This window comes from Euprymna scolopes, chromosome 40 (genome assembly GCF_053919585.1).
Source record: "Euprymna scolopes isolate OS-2025 chromosome 40, ASM5391958v1, whole genome shotgun sequence".
Lineage (NCBI taxonomy): Eukaryota > Metazoa > Mollusca > Cephalopoda > Sepiida > Sepiolidae > Euprymna > Euprymna scolopes.
Window position 1 is genome coordinate 21,467,454 of NC_136521.1, and position 19,108 is coordinate 21,486,561.

Here is a 19,108-nt window from a genome sequence, read left to right on the forward strand (position 1 = left end):
TCAAGGCAGAATAGGCTGTTTTTAGCAGCTCCTGCCCAGATATGGCAGCAGTATTCCATCCCTGGATGTACTTGGCTTTTATATAGATAGAGAATTGCATCAGTAGTGAGATATCTTCTGAAGCGGTAGAAGGATCCCACCATCTTTCCAGCGACCTTGGCAACAGACTTGGTGTACGTGTTCCATTTCAGATCGGGAGTAAAGGATAAACCCAGAAGCTTGTCAAAACATGGGGCTTCTCCTAGACCAGAGCCATCCATTTCAATTGATGCCAGATGGAGATCAGAGCGTTGATGATGTAAAGATAGGAGTTTGGTTTTGGATGCATTAAAGGTAACCAGCCACGTCTTCCCCCACTGAACCACGCGCTCGAGATCAGGGGAGAGAATTAGAGAACTTTGTCATTTACAGCCTTTGATGTGTTGCCATAGATGGTCGTGTCATCAGCATAGATGTCAACGAATGATTTAAGTATGTGTTTAGGGAGATCATTGATGTAGATCAGGAAGAGAGTTGGGCCCAAGATTGACCCTTGAGGGACTCCAGCATTAATACTGCAGGCCTCTGATTTTTGTCCATCGACCACTACTCTTATGAGCCTATCAGAGAGAAATGATTTAATGATTGAGAAAACATTTCCAGTTATACCATAGCTGGAAATCTTGTAAAGTAGGCCCTTATGCCATACCTTGTCGAAGGCTTTTGATATGCCAAGAGCAATTGCCCTAGAAAGGAAGCCTTTGTCAAGAGATTCACTAATCCTGTGAGATATAACCGTTAGCACATCTGCAGTAGATCTTGCAGAACGGAAACCATATTTTGTGTCACTAAGAAGGTTGTTTCTGCTGAGGTGGTTGACTATTTCTCTATTTAATATGGATTCCAGCAACTTACTCATAACACACAGGAGACTTATTGGTCTTTACTGAGAGAGAGATGACTTATCACCTGAATTCTTAAATACAGGGCAAACTGATGACGTTTTCCAGAGAGTCGGAAAGCACTTTTCGTTAAGGCAACGCTTAAACAGTTTCGTAAGTATGGGAGCAAGTTCTGGTTGAAGCTTTTTTATACACTATAATTGGGATGCCGTCAGGGCCAGTTGCTTTACTGGAATCAAGGTTCTTGATTAGCTTGGCGACCTCATGCACAGATATGTGTATGTTACCTAGCGTGTTCTGTGTTATAGGAGGAAATATGGGAAGTTGATGGCCTTCGTCACATAGGGTAGAATTAACTGCAAAGTTCTTTGCAAATAGTTTGGCCTTGTCTGATGCTGACGAGATGACCTCTGGTCCATTGATAATGGTTGGGATAGAACGCACACTTCTGTTCAGGATCCTATTTATTATTTGCCAAAACTGGTGGGAACCAAGCCGCTGCTCAGCTACTTTGGATTTAACAGACTGGGCATATAGCTCTCTTGCATTTTTTATTACTCTTTTACAGTGGTTGCTGGCGTTCCTGAAAGCAGCTTTAGTCTCAGTGCATCTGTTACATTGGTAGTTATGGAAAAAGTGATTTCTGTGCGCGATAGCAGCAGCACATTCTGGGGAGAACCATGGCTGGCTGTTAGGTTTTTGTTGGAATTTTTTAGATGGTATTAATCGGTCTATGCCTACAATTAACCATTCGGTCAGATCTGATACTATAGAGGGCACATTCTTTTTAAACATGGAATGCAGAGTTAGAGCAGATATGAATGTATGGAAGCTATCCCAGTCAGCCATAGAGTATTGGTATACAGTGCAGTGGAGGGGTACATCTGGGGACTTATTACATTTCATTTTTATCTTAACTGATACGACGGAGTGGTCGGAGGATCCTAAAGGAGAATGAACAGAACATGAACATAGCTCAGGGGAAGCTGGTCTAGGAGGCTTGCATATTGACCAGTAGTATCGGCCACACAGGTGGGTTCGCGAACAATCTGAGTGAGGTCATAAGCAATAGCAAAATCATGACAAAACCTCCCCTCATCATCTGTCTTATTTGAATGGGTCAGCTATTCCATGTTATGGACGTTGAAGTCACCACAGATGTGGATGTTAGCCGAGGGATGTGTAGACAGGATGTGGTCTATTTTCTCAGATATACTCTTAAAGATAGTAACTCCGCTGTTATGGGGCCGATAGACGGCAAATATAAATGCAGTAGTGTGAGCAAGTGCAACCCGGAAGCACATATAAGGTAAATTAGGATCTTCTCTAGAGATATCCCTGCCACACGGGAAGCCATCTTTAATGTAGTCACATATTCCATGCTCATGGTGATCTTGGAGGTCAGATTTAGCTGTTAAATTAGAGTATCTGTTAATTATGAACTCATCTAGGGAAGTGGTCAGCCCTATTCCAGTTTCGCTTAGAAAGAATATGTCCGGTATCTTCTCCTGTAAATGGGTTTCAACCTCTGGAAGGTTGGAACGTATACCCCTGATGTTGGAGAAGGAAACCTGATAGTAGGGGTCTACATTGGAAGATGGGGTTCTAGGTTTTCAAAATTGTTTGTTTGCTAACAAAATAATCAACATTATTTTAATCTATTTTAATTTTGATATTTGCTTCCTGTCAGATGGTTTTATTTACTTGCCTCCCCACGAGGGCAGTTAGGCACAAGGTCGGTTTATAATGTCGATAAATTCTAACTCCCCAAAAAGATTCACTCCGAATAGAAACAAAAACTAAATTGCCTCAGTTTAGGAGCATTCTCCTTCACTGGCAGAAACTAAAATAGACTAACTGCATCATCAGAACAGTTACTACACTTTTTTTCTAATTTTGTTAATACCCGATTTTTTAATCAAATATGTGTGTATAAAGTAGTTTCTTTAAGAAATCCTATTATTTTCGGAAATAGTTGCATTTTGAAATAATATTTGTTACTTTCTTTGCTGGGTGTACGTGTACGTGTATGTGTACGTGTATGTGTATGTGTATGTGTATGACTTTTACATTAGCACATTTTTTATTTTTACTCTTTGATGACAATAATTACGTGGGGTTTATTTTCCAAGCAGATGTCTGTGGTTCAATCTTGTGTCGCTGATACGACATAGGCAGGTTAATACGGTGTTTCCCTTTGATCGGTTATCAGGTTTATACTTTCTCTTCTGACTATTGATGTTCGTACATTTTTTTAAGACAAAATGTTCTTGCCATTCTTTAATTTTATGCATTCTTTGATTGTCCTTTTAAAATTTATACGTGATATTTTGATATTGAATAATATCCTTGTTAAGAATAAATTAGCCTCAAAATTCCTTGAATATGTTTGGTAGTATTAAAGGGAACCTCAAAGAGAGAATGGCCTTCCTCTTTGGCTTTGAATTGAATGTATTCTACTATTTTAGTTTCAAAGCTGGATTTTTGCCTAGGAAGTTGCTGGTGAGAAATGTATGAAACGTTTAACTTTATGAAAAATGATTTAAACAAATAAAACATCAACATTGAGTAAAATTTTAAATTTTTTTAACTGTGATTATGACAGTGACTTTACAACAACAGGAACGAAGAGAAATAAAGAGAGAGACATCACCACTCACTGAGATAATTATTTACATACAATGAGACGACCAGCTGTTTTTACTGACAAAAGGATTGCAGGCCATTTGTAGTAGGGTTGAAAGGATTCCCCCATCGGATGTTACAAATGGCTTATTAGTGCTGTCACATTAAAAGATCAATCATGAACTCTTAAAGCTACACAGGACGTTTTGTTGTTGTTGTTGTTGTTGTTGTTGTTTTTTTTGTTTGTTTGGTTTTTTTTTGCTTTGTCTTTTCTTTTTTTGGTGCTATGCACTCTGTAAGTAAAAAAAATGAGTTTTTGTATTGTTTTTTATCAAACTATTTTCAGATTTTCGATAACAGATCAGCGGCCAATATTGTGAGATGCTTTATGGTCTGAAAACAGTCAATTTTTGTTTTCTTTGATTCGTAACATTTGGAACTGAAGCTTGATTTTTATTTATTTGATATATATATATATATATATATATATATATATATATATATATATATAGATTACTCGAGAGAGTTTCATTACATGCTTGAAAACAAAATTTTACCCATTATCAAGATCAGGAGTAGCATATCATTATCAACTCTTTACATGGCAATTTTTTTGGTGTTCGTCCTCCTAATCTTTCTTCAATGAAATCGTCATTATATAATTAAAGATTTTTTTTAATATCTGCATTTCTTCGTGTCACAGAGTTGTTGCAAGAATAGTTCTTAACTATTTAATTCCAAATACATTAAGCTTCTCCTCATGTTCTGTCAGTTATAGTCCATGTTTCACTTGCCTATACAGCAATAGGAACTATCGATCCATTATAAAGTTTTAACTTCTTAAATGTTGATATGGGTTTCTTGGTCCAAACCTTTTCTTTTAATTATCCAAATTCATAAGTTGCTATTCTTATTTGTCTGCTAATTTTGCTTTTGTCTGGGTTCACTTTAATCCCCTATTTTTCGCAAGATACTTCAAGTTCAAAAATAGTTGATTACAACTTATCAAAGACAATCATAATGTTTATGTCTTTATGAGATAAAAATCATAACTTTAATTAAAACTGCACACACAGGTAATTTATGCTTAAAACTCCAAAACATCTCAATTATTCAAGTGAAATTCTGTCAAAACAAGCTACTCCTGTATTCCACCAGGAAATTTAAATCCCACGCCACTCCTACCTGTTTATGCAGAAGAAAGTGAAATCTGTTACTTATGATAACAGAATTACAACCAGCAATCCAATGAAACATACATCTGGATGACACAAGGGAATCTAAAACATTCAAATCTTTAAGCATCTTTCAAAAAAGATGCAATGGTTTTATAAAAGAAAAATAATAATAAAAAGTCCACATAAGTAATAAGTATTCAACTAGAAATTGCGAGAGGAACTTTGTAGTGGAATGAGGACAAAAACGGACGGTAACATCCAATACTGCCAAGACTAAGCTTGTTTCTTTCAATAATTACAAGAAACCTTCTCAACCACTAATAACTATGGCTAAAGGTACATTACCTGAAAGTACTTCTTTCAAACTCCTCGGTTTAACGTTCACAAGGAACATGAGTTGGAACAGATACATTGAGGGCATTGCCAAAGCTGCTGCAAAGAAGGTGGGCTCCCTCTACCATGCTAGAAGGTTACTTACACCTGAAAGTATCCTGTATCTCTACAAGGCCACCATTCGTCCATATATGGAGTATTGTTGTCACATTTAGGCTGGTGTATCTGCTACTAATCTCTCCTGAAAAAGGTTCAAAAGAGAGTCGCCAACCTGATAGGTCCTTAACTGTCATCTAAGATTCAGCCCCTGTCCCATCGACGAAATGTTGCATCCCTCTGCCTGTTTTACAAGTATTTTAATGATAGATGCTGACGAACTACAAGCCCTTGTACCCCCTCAACGAAAATACCCCCAACAAACTTGACAAGCAGCCAAGTCCCACCCCTTAACAGTAGAGATCCCTAGATGTAAGAATGCCTTCTACTCTAATAGTATCTTCCTTAAAACTACTAGATTCTAGAATTTCCTTCCGGGTTCCTGCTTCCCTTACATGCAGAACTTCTAGTGTAATGTGAACAGAAATCTTGCTGCTCAACTCCCTACATAGTATCCCTGCAACTTATGTCCCTGATAGTAGCCCTCTACATCAAAGTGGTACTGTGCCTAGTTTAGGGTGAAAATGTGATTTAAAAAAATCAACTTTATTTTCTGTCTTAAAAGTGTTCACTGTGGCAACCATCTTTACAAAGATAAGAACATTTCTACTAAATGTGCATCAATATGTAATGATCCAATGAATTGATTGTTGTTATTCGATGTTGTAACTCATTGTGTTTAGTGGGCTTTGGTATGCAATCTTTTACATAGCACCACAAGTAAAATTTACACTTTCAGGCCAAATACGTGTTCTATCTGTTTCCGCTTGTCATTATTGATAAATGCCTGAATAAGACATAGTCTGTAAAGTTTGAAATGTTAATTCTATTAACTTACTTCCCCATGAAATAGAGTTAGACCTAATGTCCGTTTTTAATGTGAGGATAATACAGCTCCCCAAAATGGGTACTTCGAATTATGACAAAAGTTCGAATTGCCTGTCTTGAAGGATACCATACCTGATCTAGAACAGATAAAAATGAAGAGTGGTATCAGAACAGATACTACACTTAGCTCTTAGCTAAAAGACCAAAGAATAGCACACATCCGATTGTAGATTAAGAATTCGAACTTGTGTATATGTAAACCTATAGGTCGCGCATTGGTGCGTGACTGACCCACGTGTTACACTAAATGTCTTGGAAACGGTCCGCCTAAGAAGATCTATCGATTAGATGTCTTTCTGTCTAGGCAAGATTAAAGGCGTACCTGGAATGTTGAGTATGGCTGTCTCGTTCTTTTCCCAGAATGACGTCTTCTTCCTTGAGGGTTTGACATGGTTGGACTCTTCTTCTCCAGGTCTGCTTCGTTTGTTAATGTAGACATTTAAGGTAGACACAAAAACAAACGATGCACAACGCAATCGTAATATATGAGAAATATAATTAACTATTTATTTTTTTACGAGTGATAATTAATTTTCACAATTAAAACTAACTAACCTTAACTAATGCTGAGGGAGGGTGTGACCCCTCCCTCTCCTCTCATTTATGGAGAGACAAAAATACGTGCTCATTTCATGACTGTCCGGACAAATAGAGATCAAGAAAAGAAGGGAATTGTGGGATTGCATTCTGGTTGCTTATGATATTACGTCGAATCACCTCCTGGCCATGCAGGGTAGGGTGGGGTGTTAGCAACCACCACCACCACCACCACCACCACCACCGGGGCACCTGTATTCTGCTAATGTTCAAAATGTATGTGTATAAAGCATGTAATTTATATGAGACACCACTGATCTCTTTAAAATATATATTTGGCATGTCTGTATGTTACGGTATTATCATTTCTTAAATGTATGTACAAAACGTGTTTATGTAAACCTGTTATCGTTTGTGGTGGTATCGTCTTGTGTGTATACAGTACTTACAATGTATGTACAATACACTGCTGTCATCTTTATATGTATATACGAATACGACGTTCATATAAATAGTGTGTATATGAAAACGTTCACACAGTAAATGTTGCATATAAACGAGTTCCAATCGTAATACAAATAACATACAATGTTCACTGAGAGAGTGCATGTGTGTGTGCATGTGTGTGTGTGTGCGTGTATACACATATTCAACTACACTGTTCACAAATGGGACAAATAAAAATTTTAGACAAAATTCTTTAAACATCCGCATCAGATAAAGGTAGACATAACTTCTATGATGCAGGTTATATTCAAAGGTTTGCAATATTTCTCTAAATTTTACATCTAATTGCGTTCATTAGAGCTTCCATGGACGTAAAAATAACGACCAATAGTCGTATGCTAACCTCAATAAAACTGCTGATTAAACTCTCTTCTCCAGCCGTTTACGTGAATATATCATAATTGTTTCTTTGTTAATTAAGCACTTTACGTAAACAGATTAAGCTTATTGTTTATTGTGATTGTAAAATATTTTATTGCACTTTAAAATATTTGTGTCATCGGTAAATTCAGTCAATCCTTTTGTTTATTTTTTCTGAATTAAATTCCTTGGAATTTAATTTTGTTATTATTTCAAATATTTATTTTTTATCATTCTTAGCTTATGAAATATCTTATATTTCAATAAAATTGTACATTAGTTCGATCGTCCATCGATATCTGCAGTTTCGTGGAAACACTGGAAATCCAGTTTGTAAAGTTCTGATATACAACACGAAAACACATCGATTTGATTTTCCAAAACTCAGTGTCGGCCTTTTCCTTTTCCTTTTCCTTTACAGAACTACTTTCTTGAAATTGTTTACCATGAAATGTTTTTAGTAGAGTGTGAATTAATGTCTAAAATTGTTTATTATTTTTCAAGATTCTTTATATATGTGTGGGTGTGGGTGTGTATTTTTCTTTAATAAAAGAGAAAAAATAATTGAAAGGTGGGTCTGGTCTCATTGTGAAATTTTGATAAAAAGATCTCTGTTTTCTTTTTTCTTTTATTTTTCTTTGGAATGTAGTTTGTGAGTAGCTTTTTCAATCGCTGACAATAACAATAGAAACATGGAAAATAATATTGAGTGTTGTGTGTCCGTTTGAGAAATATATTAACGGGAGGGGAAGGGTAGCATGGTTTTAGACAACATTAGTGTCAGTTTGCCGTAGATTAATTTTTCAACTGCTTTATTTTATTTACTTATCGTTTTCTATAATTTTTTATTTTACTATTTTTATTTATTCAATGTGTGTGTGTGTGTGTGTGTGTGTGTGTGTGTGTGTGTGTGTGTGTGTGTGTGTGTGTGTGTGTGTGTGTTCATAAAAAACGAAAATTATAATGTCGACGGAAGACGCCGGAACATAGCGTTACACTAAAGTGGACAGTTTATTATAACTCACTTAAAGAGGCTCTATCCTAGTTGAAAAGGGCTAATAATAATAATAATTGTATAAATAGACATTAATTATTTTTACTTATAGACACTAATATTTCATGCTTAGGTGATCATCAGTGTGGGAAGTGATAATTATTGCTTTTCAAAGGATTCGAATCCAATTACAAAGTCACCTTTGACTTTGTAGTCTGGTATTCAACTCCAATATATATATATATATATATATATATATATATATATATATATATATATATATATATATACTAGCAAAACTACCCGTCGTTGACTGGGTTCAAAAACAGCATACAGAAAATGGACACTGATTTATGAAAGTATCATAGGTTATGAAAAGGAAGGGTTGTAAATTTGGGTTGAATTTGGGGATATCAAAACCAAAGCAAAATATGATGAAAGTAAAAATAAAATAGATAACTCCCATAATTTATTATACCATACCTGTTCACGCTGAAACACTTATCATAATATTCTATGGATCTATATTAAAAAACCTTGTTAAACTTTGTGACATATTTCCATTCTTTAGAGGTCAGGCGCGAACGAACACCCCATAATGTTATTATACCATATTTCTTCAAACTGAAACATAATTATGAAAGTATACTCACGCAGATAGATATGAAAAGTCTTTATTAAAGTTTATGCCTATTTCCATTCTATGGAGGTCAGGTGCGAACGCAGACCCCACAATTTTATTATACCATCCCTATTTAAGTTAAAACATATTTATCAAAGTATTCTTATGTGCATCTATATAAAAAATACTTGTAAACGTGTTTTCTTTTTAATTTTTAAATTTTTTATTTCCATACTTTGTGGATGAGGCGCGAACGCAGACCCCACAATTTTAATGAAGCACTGTTCTGCCAAATCAAACATACCCATTCCTGTGTCTCAATGCATCTTCTATCATTATATGTAATCAGTTTTTTAAAATAGTCAACCATATAGGAGCCTATTCGTGACCAGACACATGCACACACACACACACACACACACACATACACACGCCTTTATATTATATATATATATATATATATATATATATATATATATATATATATATATATATAGATACAGAGAGAAAGAAAGAGAGAGAAAGATAGACAGACAGCCAGACAGAGAGAAAGAGAAACAGAGGCAGACAGAAACAGAGAGAAACAAAAGAGATAGAGATGAGTGATTGTTTGGTATAAATGTTTTCTTTTGTATTTATTTTACTTGTTTATCCCTAACAGTCTTTCTGTGAAAATTCACTGTGTAATCGCCAATTTGTTAACCAGAGAACTCGATTGCTACGTTTTGTCTCCCTTTCTCACTCGCACTTCATGATTTGAAGACAATGGAAGTGGAAGCATAATTATTGCAACTCTAAAGAATTTACAAATTACAATCAAAATATTTTTGTAAAATTAAACTTGCTGTTGTTTCTTCTCTTTTTCTAGGTATGCGAATTCTGGTAATGTTACTGCTCGACACTCTACCGATGCTGGGAAACGTTCTGCTACTTTGCTTTTTTGTATTCTTCATTTTTGGAATCATCGGTGTACAGTTATGGGCCGGCGTATTACGTAATCGTTGTTTCCTCAACTTCAGTGCAAATATTTCTATTCCATCGTGAGTATTTGGTTGATTTGGTTTACCCTAACCCAACCGTCACCCAACCCTAACCGTAACCATTCGTAAAAAAAGAAAAAATTCACAAAGAAAAGAATCCCATAAAAATGAAGGGAAAAATTAACAAAAAGGTTAAGTCAAATTTTAAATAAAATTAAAATAAATAAATCAATAAAACATGCAAGAAAGAATCGAAGACGAAATGGATAGAAAGAATTATTTGCTCACCTTCAGTGTAAATATTATGTTGTTGTTTCGATTTGTTTTACCCTAAACCCACCATTTTTACTCACCATTTTTACTCACCATTTTTACTAACCATTTTTACTAACCATTTTTACTCACCATTTTTACTCACCATTTTTACTAACCATTTTTTACTAACTCCATTAGTCAAGATGGGTTAGTAAAAATAAACAAAAAGAACAATCCACACTAAATTCGATCGCAGGTATGTTCATTAATTCGATCACAGGTATGTTCATAAATACAATGGCAGGTATGTTCATTAATTCGATCACAGGTATGTTCATAAATTCGATCACAGGTATGTTCATTAATTCGATCACAGGTATGTTCATAAATTCGATCACAGGTATGTTCATAAATTTGATCACAGGTATTTTCATAAATTCGATCGCAGGTATGTTCATAAATTCGATCACAGGTATGTTCATAAATTCGATCACAGGTATGTTCATAAATTCGATCACAGGTATGTTCATTAATTCGATGGCAGGTATGTTCATTAATTCAATGGCAGGTATGTTCATTAATTCAATGGCAGGTATGTTCATAAATTCGATTGCAGGTATGTTCATTAATTCGATCACAGGTATGTTCATTAATTCGATGGCAGGTATGTTCATTAATTCGATCGCAAGGATGTTCATTAATTCAATGGCAGGTATGTTCATAAAATCGATCTCAGGTATGTTCATTAATTCGATCACCGGTATGTTCATTAATTCGATCACAGGTATGTTCATTAATTCAATGGCAGGTATGTTCATAAATTCGATCACAGGTATGTTCATTAATTCGATCACAGGTATGTTCATTAATTCAATGGCAGGTATGTTCATTAATTCAATGGCAGGTATGTTCATAAATTCAATGGCAGGTATGTTCATAAATTCGATCACAGGTATGTTCATTAATTCGATCACAGGTATGTTCATAAATTCGATCACAGGTATGTTCATAAATTCGATCACAGGTATGTTCATTAATTCGATCACAGGTATGTTCATTAATTCGATCACAGTTATGTTCATTAATTCAATGGCAGGTATGTTCATTAATTCAATGGCAGGTATGTTCATAAATTCGATCACAGGTATGTTCATTAATTCGATCACAGGTATGTTCATAAATTCGATCACAGGTATGTTCATAAATTCGATCACAGGTATGTTCATTAATTCGATCACAGGTATGTTCATAAATTCGATCACAGTTATGTTCATTAATTCAATGGCAGGTATGTTCATTAATTCAATGGCAGGTATGTTCATAAATTCGATCACAGGTATGTTCATTAATTCGATCACAGGTATGTTCATTAATTCGATCACAGTTATGTTCATTAATTCAATGGCAGGTATGTTCATTAATTCAATGGCAGGTATGTTCATAAATTCGATCACAGGTATGTTCATTAATTCGATCACATGTATGTTCATTAATTCGATCACAGGTATGTTCATTAATTCAATGGCAGGTATGTTCATAAATTCGATCACAGGTATGTTCATTAATTCGATCACAGGTATGTTCATAAATTCGATCACAGGTATGTTCATTAATTCGATCGCAGGTATGTTCATTAATTCGATCGCAGGTATGTTCATTAATTCGGTCACAGGTATGTTCATAAATTCAATGGCAGGTATGTTCATTAATTCGAATTCATAAGCAGTCGTAAATAGTCTAGCAACAAGAATACATGTACCTACAATAAGTCCAATACAATACAAATCAATGTTCACAAACTTAAAAGGCAAAGTGGTCATAAACAATCTTGCAAAATCACAATTAATCACACGAAGACAAAAAATCCAACCTTGTATACACAATAAAGTAAATACACAACACACTTGAAATTATAAATCCTCCTTCCCCCACATCATCATCATTGTTGTTATTTTTTCATCATCATCATCATCATCACCATCATCTCTGGTTTGATGTTTACCTTAATTACTTACATATGTTAGACGGCTTTCAGAATTTGGCTTCCAAGCTAACCTGAAAATTTGACAATATATATATATATATATCCTGTTTATTTTCTATTTCAGAAAGATGAATGTGAATCCTTATTACCGGCCTCGTGTAGGAGATTACATCTGCAGCAAACCTGGTGAATCGGGAATGCGGAAATGTTCCAATTTACCGTTGTTCTCTTACGAAGGAATCAAATGCAATGCAAGTGCCAAGGAAAACAGTAAAAATAATCCGACAAATAATTCCTGCGTCAACTGGAATCAGTATTATACGAGTTGTGAAGCAGGAGATAAAAACCCATTTAAGGGGGCCATTTCTTTTGATAACATTGGATTGGCCTGGGTAGCTATATTTCAGGTCAGTCTACCTTTCTATTCTCTTTGTATTATTATATTTGAATATTATTGTTATATATAAATATATATATTTTTTTTTACACAGGAATCACCAATATCAAGGCTCGGAGGCCACTCGAGGATAAGGGCTAATGGGTATACATTAGTCAATGGAACTATAGCATAGTAATCATAAGTAGTGGACATTTTGTAAATTGGTTTACTTAAGGGGACTGTTCATCAAGAACTTGTTTACGTTGGACTTGAAGACAATCAAATTGTAGTCAGCTGGAAAGCAGGCAAACAGAAGAGAATTCCACAGGTGTGCAGTTCTAAGAAAGAAGCTTTGTTCATGGAATTTACGTTTATGTTTAGGCACAGATAAAGAGTGGGGGAAATTATTGAGAGTGGTTTTGGCTAGATTAGTGTTTTTGTGAAAATTTGGTGAAGGGGGACTATAGACGAGCACTTGCCATGAAAATAACGATAAAGCGGAGACAGGCTCGCAACATCTCTTCTGTGGGAAAGAGGTTGCAGGGAAGAGAAAAGGGCATCCCTCACTAAACTACAAAGTCTATTTTGAACTTTGTCAAGGCAGGATAAGCTGCTTCTAGTAGCTCTTACCTAGATGTGGCAACAGTACTCCATCGTTGGATGTGCCTGGCTTTTATATAGGTAGAGAATTGCATCAGGAGTGAGATATCTACTGGAGCAGTAGAAGGATCCTACCATTTTTCCAGCGGCCTTGGCAACAGATTTGATGTATGTGTTCCATTTCAGATCAGGAGTAGAGGTCAAGCCCAGAAGCTTGCCAAAACATGGAGCCTCCCCAAGACAAGACCCATTCATTTCAATTAATGCCAGATAAGATTGAATATTATTATATGTGAATATTATCATGTGTATATCATTCAAACATGGTAGTGATTTAATATATGGTTAAGTGGCAGCTTTAGTCATTTAGAACTGTTTTAAAGCTTCACTGCTCACTTATTTTTCAACCAAATTTCAAACAATTATTACAGTTTATAGATCATCTTCTCAGTTATATTGTGAAAAAAAAATTCAATTTTTTTTTCAGTAAAACAAAAGTTATGATGAATTTAGTGGTGTTCAAAATCATAAAAATATGTAAGGAGGTGAGCGACATTTTTTATTACTGGTTTCCATCGCAACTACGTCGCTTCAGTGACTAGTGTTGCTACTAATTCACTGCTGTCGCAAAAAGAGAACTAACAAGTTAAACAGACAGAATGAAAGAATGAAAGGGAGATAATTGGGGAATTTTATTGAAGTAGACGAGTGCCGAACATTGTTATTACATATGAATACGTTCTGTTTATGAGGGCAAAAAAAATAAGACTGAAATTAAACAAAGAACAAGTGAATTTATTGGAAGCCTGAAAAAAATCATGGATTACAATAAAAACATGCGAGCATGAAAAGTAATATGGTTAAGCTTAAACATGGAAAAGTAAAGGACTAGTTGTTAAAACTGGAAAAGAAAAGGACAAGATATTCTAGTAAAAAATATAATAAATTTATAACTTAAAATATTTTAGCACTTTTTAAATTCAATTTAACATTATATAATCAATTCTTAATGCTGCAATATTTTAAGTTATAAATTTATTATATTTTTTTACTAGAATATCTTGTTCTTTTCTTTTCCAGTTTTAACAACTAGCCCTTTACTTTCCCATGTTTAAGCTTAACCATATTACTTTTCATGCATTTTTCTGTTATAATTATTATATGTGAATATTATTATATGTGTATATTACAATATGTGAATATTATTATATGTGTATATTACAATATGTGTATATTATTATATGTGTATATTACAATATGTGTATATTATTATATGTGTATATTACAATATGTGAATATTATTATATGTGTATATTACAATATGTGTATATTATCATATCTTGATCCTCAGCAGAGCTTGAAGAAGTATATCTTGATTTGGCTTCATTATCTTCTGTAGAAAGTAGATTATGTAGAATCCAATTCTTAATGGTGTTTCTCATGTCATTTTTAATTTAAATTTCAGTCTTGGATCTAGGAAACTAAATACACACAAGTTTTTATTATTTAGATAGGATGAAAATCTTGTTTCCATTGATTCACTGAATTGTTCAGAATTGTAAGAGGGATTCCACTTGAGTCAGAAATATTAGAATATGATTTAACAGCTTTTCACAAAAATAATCTCAGAACTAAAATTATAGGTATTATCATTGATATGGTTAAAGTTTTGTTACTTGCTTCTCCAAATTAACTCAGTAACTCCACAATTTTTTTAACAAGTCCCTATTGGAAAGTTGTTAAGATAAGAATTTTATTATCAACATTACAAGAGCTTTTCGTTGTTCTAAATTCCTTTTCAGCATATAATATGTTGAATTCCACCGTGTGGTCACATCTTGAATGAGTTTATGTTTTTCCAAATAAAGCTGAACCTGTATTTCAGTTAATTTACTAATAGCTAATGGAGATGATTAAAGTGAGAGACTATATTTCTGTTGGGTGTAATGCTTGTCTTCACTACCTTTTAGGAAAATAATGAGACATTTATCGAAGGTTGTAATGTATGTGCAAAGCATGATAGTGACTCTAAACCACATTGCCTGGCACCAACAATTATATTTACTTCTGAATCCTGCAAGAATAAAAAAACTTTATTGGAGATTTTATACTCATCAAGAACATTGTGCAATTCTTCACTTATTCTTACACCTGTGTGTGCACCAGGGAATCGAACAACTCTAAACACAGCTCTGCACTGTTCAAACTCATTTAATGATCTGTCGAACTCAGAAAGTGAGCATTATTTGTAGTAGCTGTCCAAATGTTTGTAGTCAAAGAAATACCGCTAATTTCATCAAGAGACGATCGAATTTTTGTTTTTACTCTTGTAAATGTATCTGAAATTATTTTTCAGTGAAGTACTTTTTTGATGAAATTCTGTAATTTGGGCAAAGTTTTGCAATAAGCCGATTAAATCCAATGTCAGATGTTACAGAACACGGTTGAATATCAACAGCAATTATTTCTCTTATCGGATAATGGATCATTTGTGATTTGTAGTCATTAATATCCCAAATTGTCTTCTTGGCTAATATTGATTCTATAGTAGTTTGGGGTTTCGCTCGAGGCTCGTAGTTTCTGCCATTTGTTCCTGGAATGTTTGTCTCTGAATATGCATTGTGTTTCCTTTTCTTATCTGCAACTTTTGCTTCTTCTGGATGAACTTTTCTAAGATGGTTTAATATATTTGTCATTGTCAAAGTTAGCTGATTTGCCACCTCTGGATATGATGGCTTAACATAACTTGCAGATATTCTTGAGACATCAAAATACTTCTAGTAGAATCTGGCTGCCATAATGGTTGGTGGTTGTTTTCGATACTTAATTCATATTTTACGTATTTATATTACTTATGTCTGATATGTAATTAGTAATTTATCACAATTATTTGCTGGAAGTATTTCGATGCATTATTTTAAGCAGAAAAATAATAAAAATAGATTATAGTAGCATGAAATGGTAGCACTGGCCCAAAGATGAGGAACAAGAGTATGACTGATGAAGAATGCTTTATTTTCGGTTCACGCGTGGTAACAATTTAGTGTACAATTTATCAACATGTAAACTGAAATATAGAGTAATAATTTCCTTTGACGGTGATTTTAAAGTAGAAAATAATGCTAATTTGATAGGAAGCAAACGGAGAGAAATTTCTCATGTTCTTACCTTTATTTGCCTCGAATTCAGCCCATTTACATGTTAGTAGCACACCATGCCTGTTATTTAAAAATACGGCATAGATGGTGCATGTCCATTCAATGAATTTTCACCGGCAAGCACCCATAGTGTGGACAAAATGTTACATAACAAAGGCTGCAAGTTAAATGGAGAGAAGTGACAGCTTGGGATCAACGAGTGACTTCAATAAAACAGAAGTTGATGAAATCATGTGACGGCGACACATCAAGAAAAACAGATGCAAAGATCATCGCCTTCCATTTATCACCGAACACGACCTGTTCTGTATATATATTTATTTGTTCATGTATTTTCATTTGTTCATACATTTTTCTATCTTTTATATGAGAATCTTTGTGTTTCTTTCTCTGCAGGTGATAAGTTTAGAAAGCTGGGTCAACATCATGTATTATGTACAGGATGCACATTCATTTTGGGATTGGGTCTATTTTGTAGCGTTAATTGTGGTAAGTCTTTTCTTTCCTTTTAATTCGTCTTACTTTGCTATGTTCTCTATCTATATAAATTTTTGTTTCAATAATCATTGAATCATATTTATAACAGTTTTCTTTGTCATTCATGCAAATGTAATTATCATTGCTGTTCTTGTTTCTCACTTTTTCCTTTTTTTGAGTTATCTCCCTTTCTAATTATTTTTATTCAAACTTCCAAAAGCATGAAAACACTCAACAGAACAGTTGCACCATTTATGCAACATCGATAGAAAGATCAATTTTTAACTGGGTATTTAAAAATAATTGATTTAATTCCATATTTGACAATTATTTTTGATTCATTTAATTCCATCGTTTTGCCATTATTTTAAAATCCAGCTACTTCCATCTTTTATCATTATTTTTGAATTCATCTAATTCCACCTCTTTTTACCATTTATTAAATTCATCTAATTATTATTTTTTAATTCATCTAATTATTATTTTTTAAGATTATTTCTTATTTGCTGTCAAAACATCCTGTATTATTATCATTGTTCCAAAAATGCATTACGCTATCAGCCCCAAAGATAATTTATTCATTTCGATTATTTCTAACTCCATTTCCTTTCTCTTTTTCAGATCGGTTCTTTCTTTATGATTAATTTATGTTTAGTTGTTATAGCCACACAATTTTCGGAGACCAAAAAACGTGAGACTGAAAGAATGCTGCAAGAACGCAAGCGCTTTCAGTCTTCGAGTACTTTAGCAAGCAATTCTGAGCCCGGCAGTTGCTATGCAGAAATTCTTAAGTACATTGCTCATGTATGGCGACGGGCAAAAAGAAAAATTGTGAAAAAATATTTTGATTCCCGGGGAAAACACCAGAGAAAAATAAACCCGGAAAAGGCAATATCGCTGCAACGAAAAAAAAACAAAAAGAAATGCCTACAACAGACACTCTATTTGCATCACCCTCACTATCATCATCATATTCATTCGTGTCTCATGACCAACCTGGACAACAACCAAGTGTTAAACACGGGCAATAACAGTACGCAGGCCCCCAGGGCCAGTCCAGAAGTATCCGATGTTGATCCCATTTCTTCACCGCGCAGACCTAATTTTTTAACATTACCTAGCAACAACAATAGTCTGAATCCGTCGTCGGAGTCATTGGTGCCAAATCCAAGTGGTGTGATTGGCGGATTTTCCAACACCGGTCCAACGACAGCCCTCCAAGGTGAGTTTGCACCTGGCCAGGTGTATAAGCCTGCATTATCATCCAACTACCTGCACATGGTCCCATCATCCGGTTCACGTATCCCAGTGAGTCGAGCTTCATCGTTTAACAGTGGAATGGTCGGAGGAAGGGGGAGAGGAGTAGGAGGAGGAAACACCCGTAATCTTCCTTGGTTACCGGATGTTCTTACAGCGCACAGTGGCAAGAATTTAGCCTTGTCAACGTCCAATGCATTAAATACGGATCACGATGTTAACAAACTACAAATGGCAACAGATCGAGGTGAGTTTTACCAAAACATCGATTTATTTGATTTCTTTACTTATCGCCTGGTGTTGCCCATGTGGAATTATATTTCTGGTTGGAAGATTTCTTTGGAAAATGAATCATTGCCAATAGGGTCAACAAACCAAAAATAAAAAAAGGGGTGAAAAAAAACAACAAATAATGTTACCAAAGACAAGATAATTTACTCTTCTACTAAATAAGTTTTTGTTTTAACTTTAAAGCATTTTGAAGTTTATTGCACTAGCGTTCACTGAACTTCAGTTAGAACAACAAAACATGGCTGACATTAGTCGATCAAGTGGAATCTCATTAATTGCTCAAAAATCGAAAATTAAGCAAAATCACAGCTAATACCTGTCACCAAGAAATGTAAAAAATGTAATGTTCAACTGAATATTTTTCGTTATAAAACCAGAACTTCTCTGTAAGGTTAACTAGGGAAAAAATCAAAATTGAATTTTTCATTAAAGGTCAAAGTTAGAGGTTAAGTTCATTTAGTTGTACTATAAGTTACTCCATGAAGGAAGTATGTGGAAGAGAAATAAGATCGGTTTTGCCTGTTGGTGTTCAGCATCATAGTGAATTGGGAGCAAGATTGTAGACCATAGAATAAAAACAGCTTGTAGAGAATCTATTGCCCTAACTTTATGTTGCTTCTAACTTTATGTTGCTTCTAAGTATATG

The 19,108-nt window shown here is 34.4% G+C and overlaps 1 protein-coding gene across 1 annotated transcript in view; it reads left to right on the plus strand.

The window, feature by feature from the left end:
• The window catches only part of LOC145265415 (voltage-dependent T-type calcium channel subunit alpha-1G-like), a 759,315-nt gene that overhangs the window by 398,521 nt on the left and 341,686 nt on the right, over nucleotides 1–19,108 (plus strand). Inside the window, exons 4-7 of the mRNA XM_080121247.1 lie at nucleotides 9,950–10,121; nucleotides 12,425–12,707; nucleotides 16,834–16,926; nucleotides 17,536–18,418. Of these exons, the coding sequence (XP_079977373.1) occupies nucleotides 9,950–10,121; nucleotides 12,425–12,707; nucleotides 16,834–16,926; nucleotides 17,536–18,418 (1,431 nt within the window). The remainder of the gene's footprint in view (nucleotides 1–9,949; nucleotides 10,122–12,424; nucleotides 12,708–16,833; nucleotides 16,927–17,535; nucleotides 18,419–19,108) is intronic.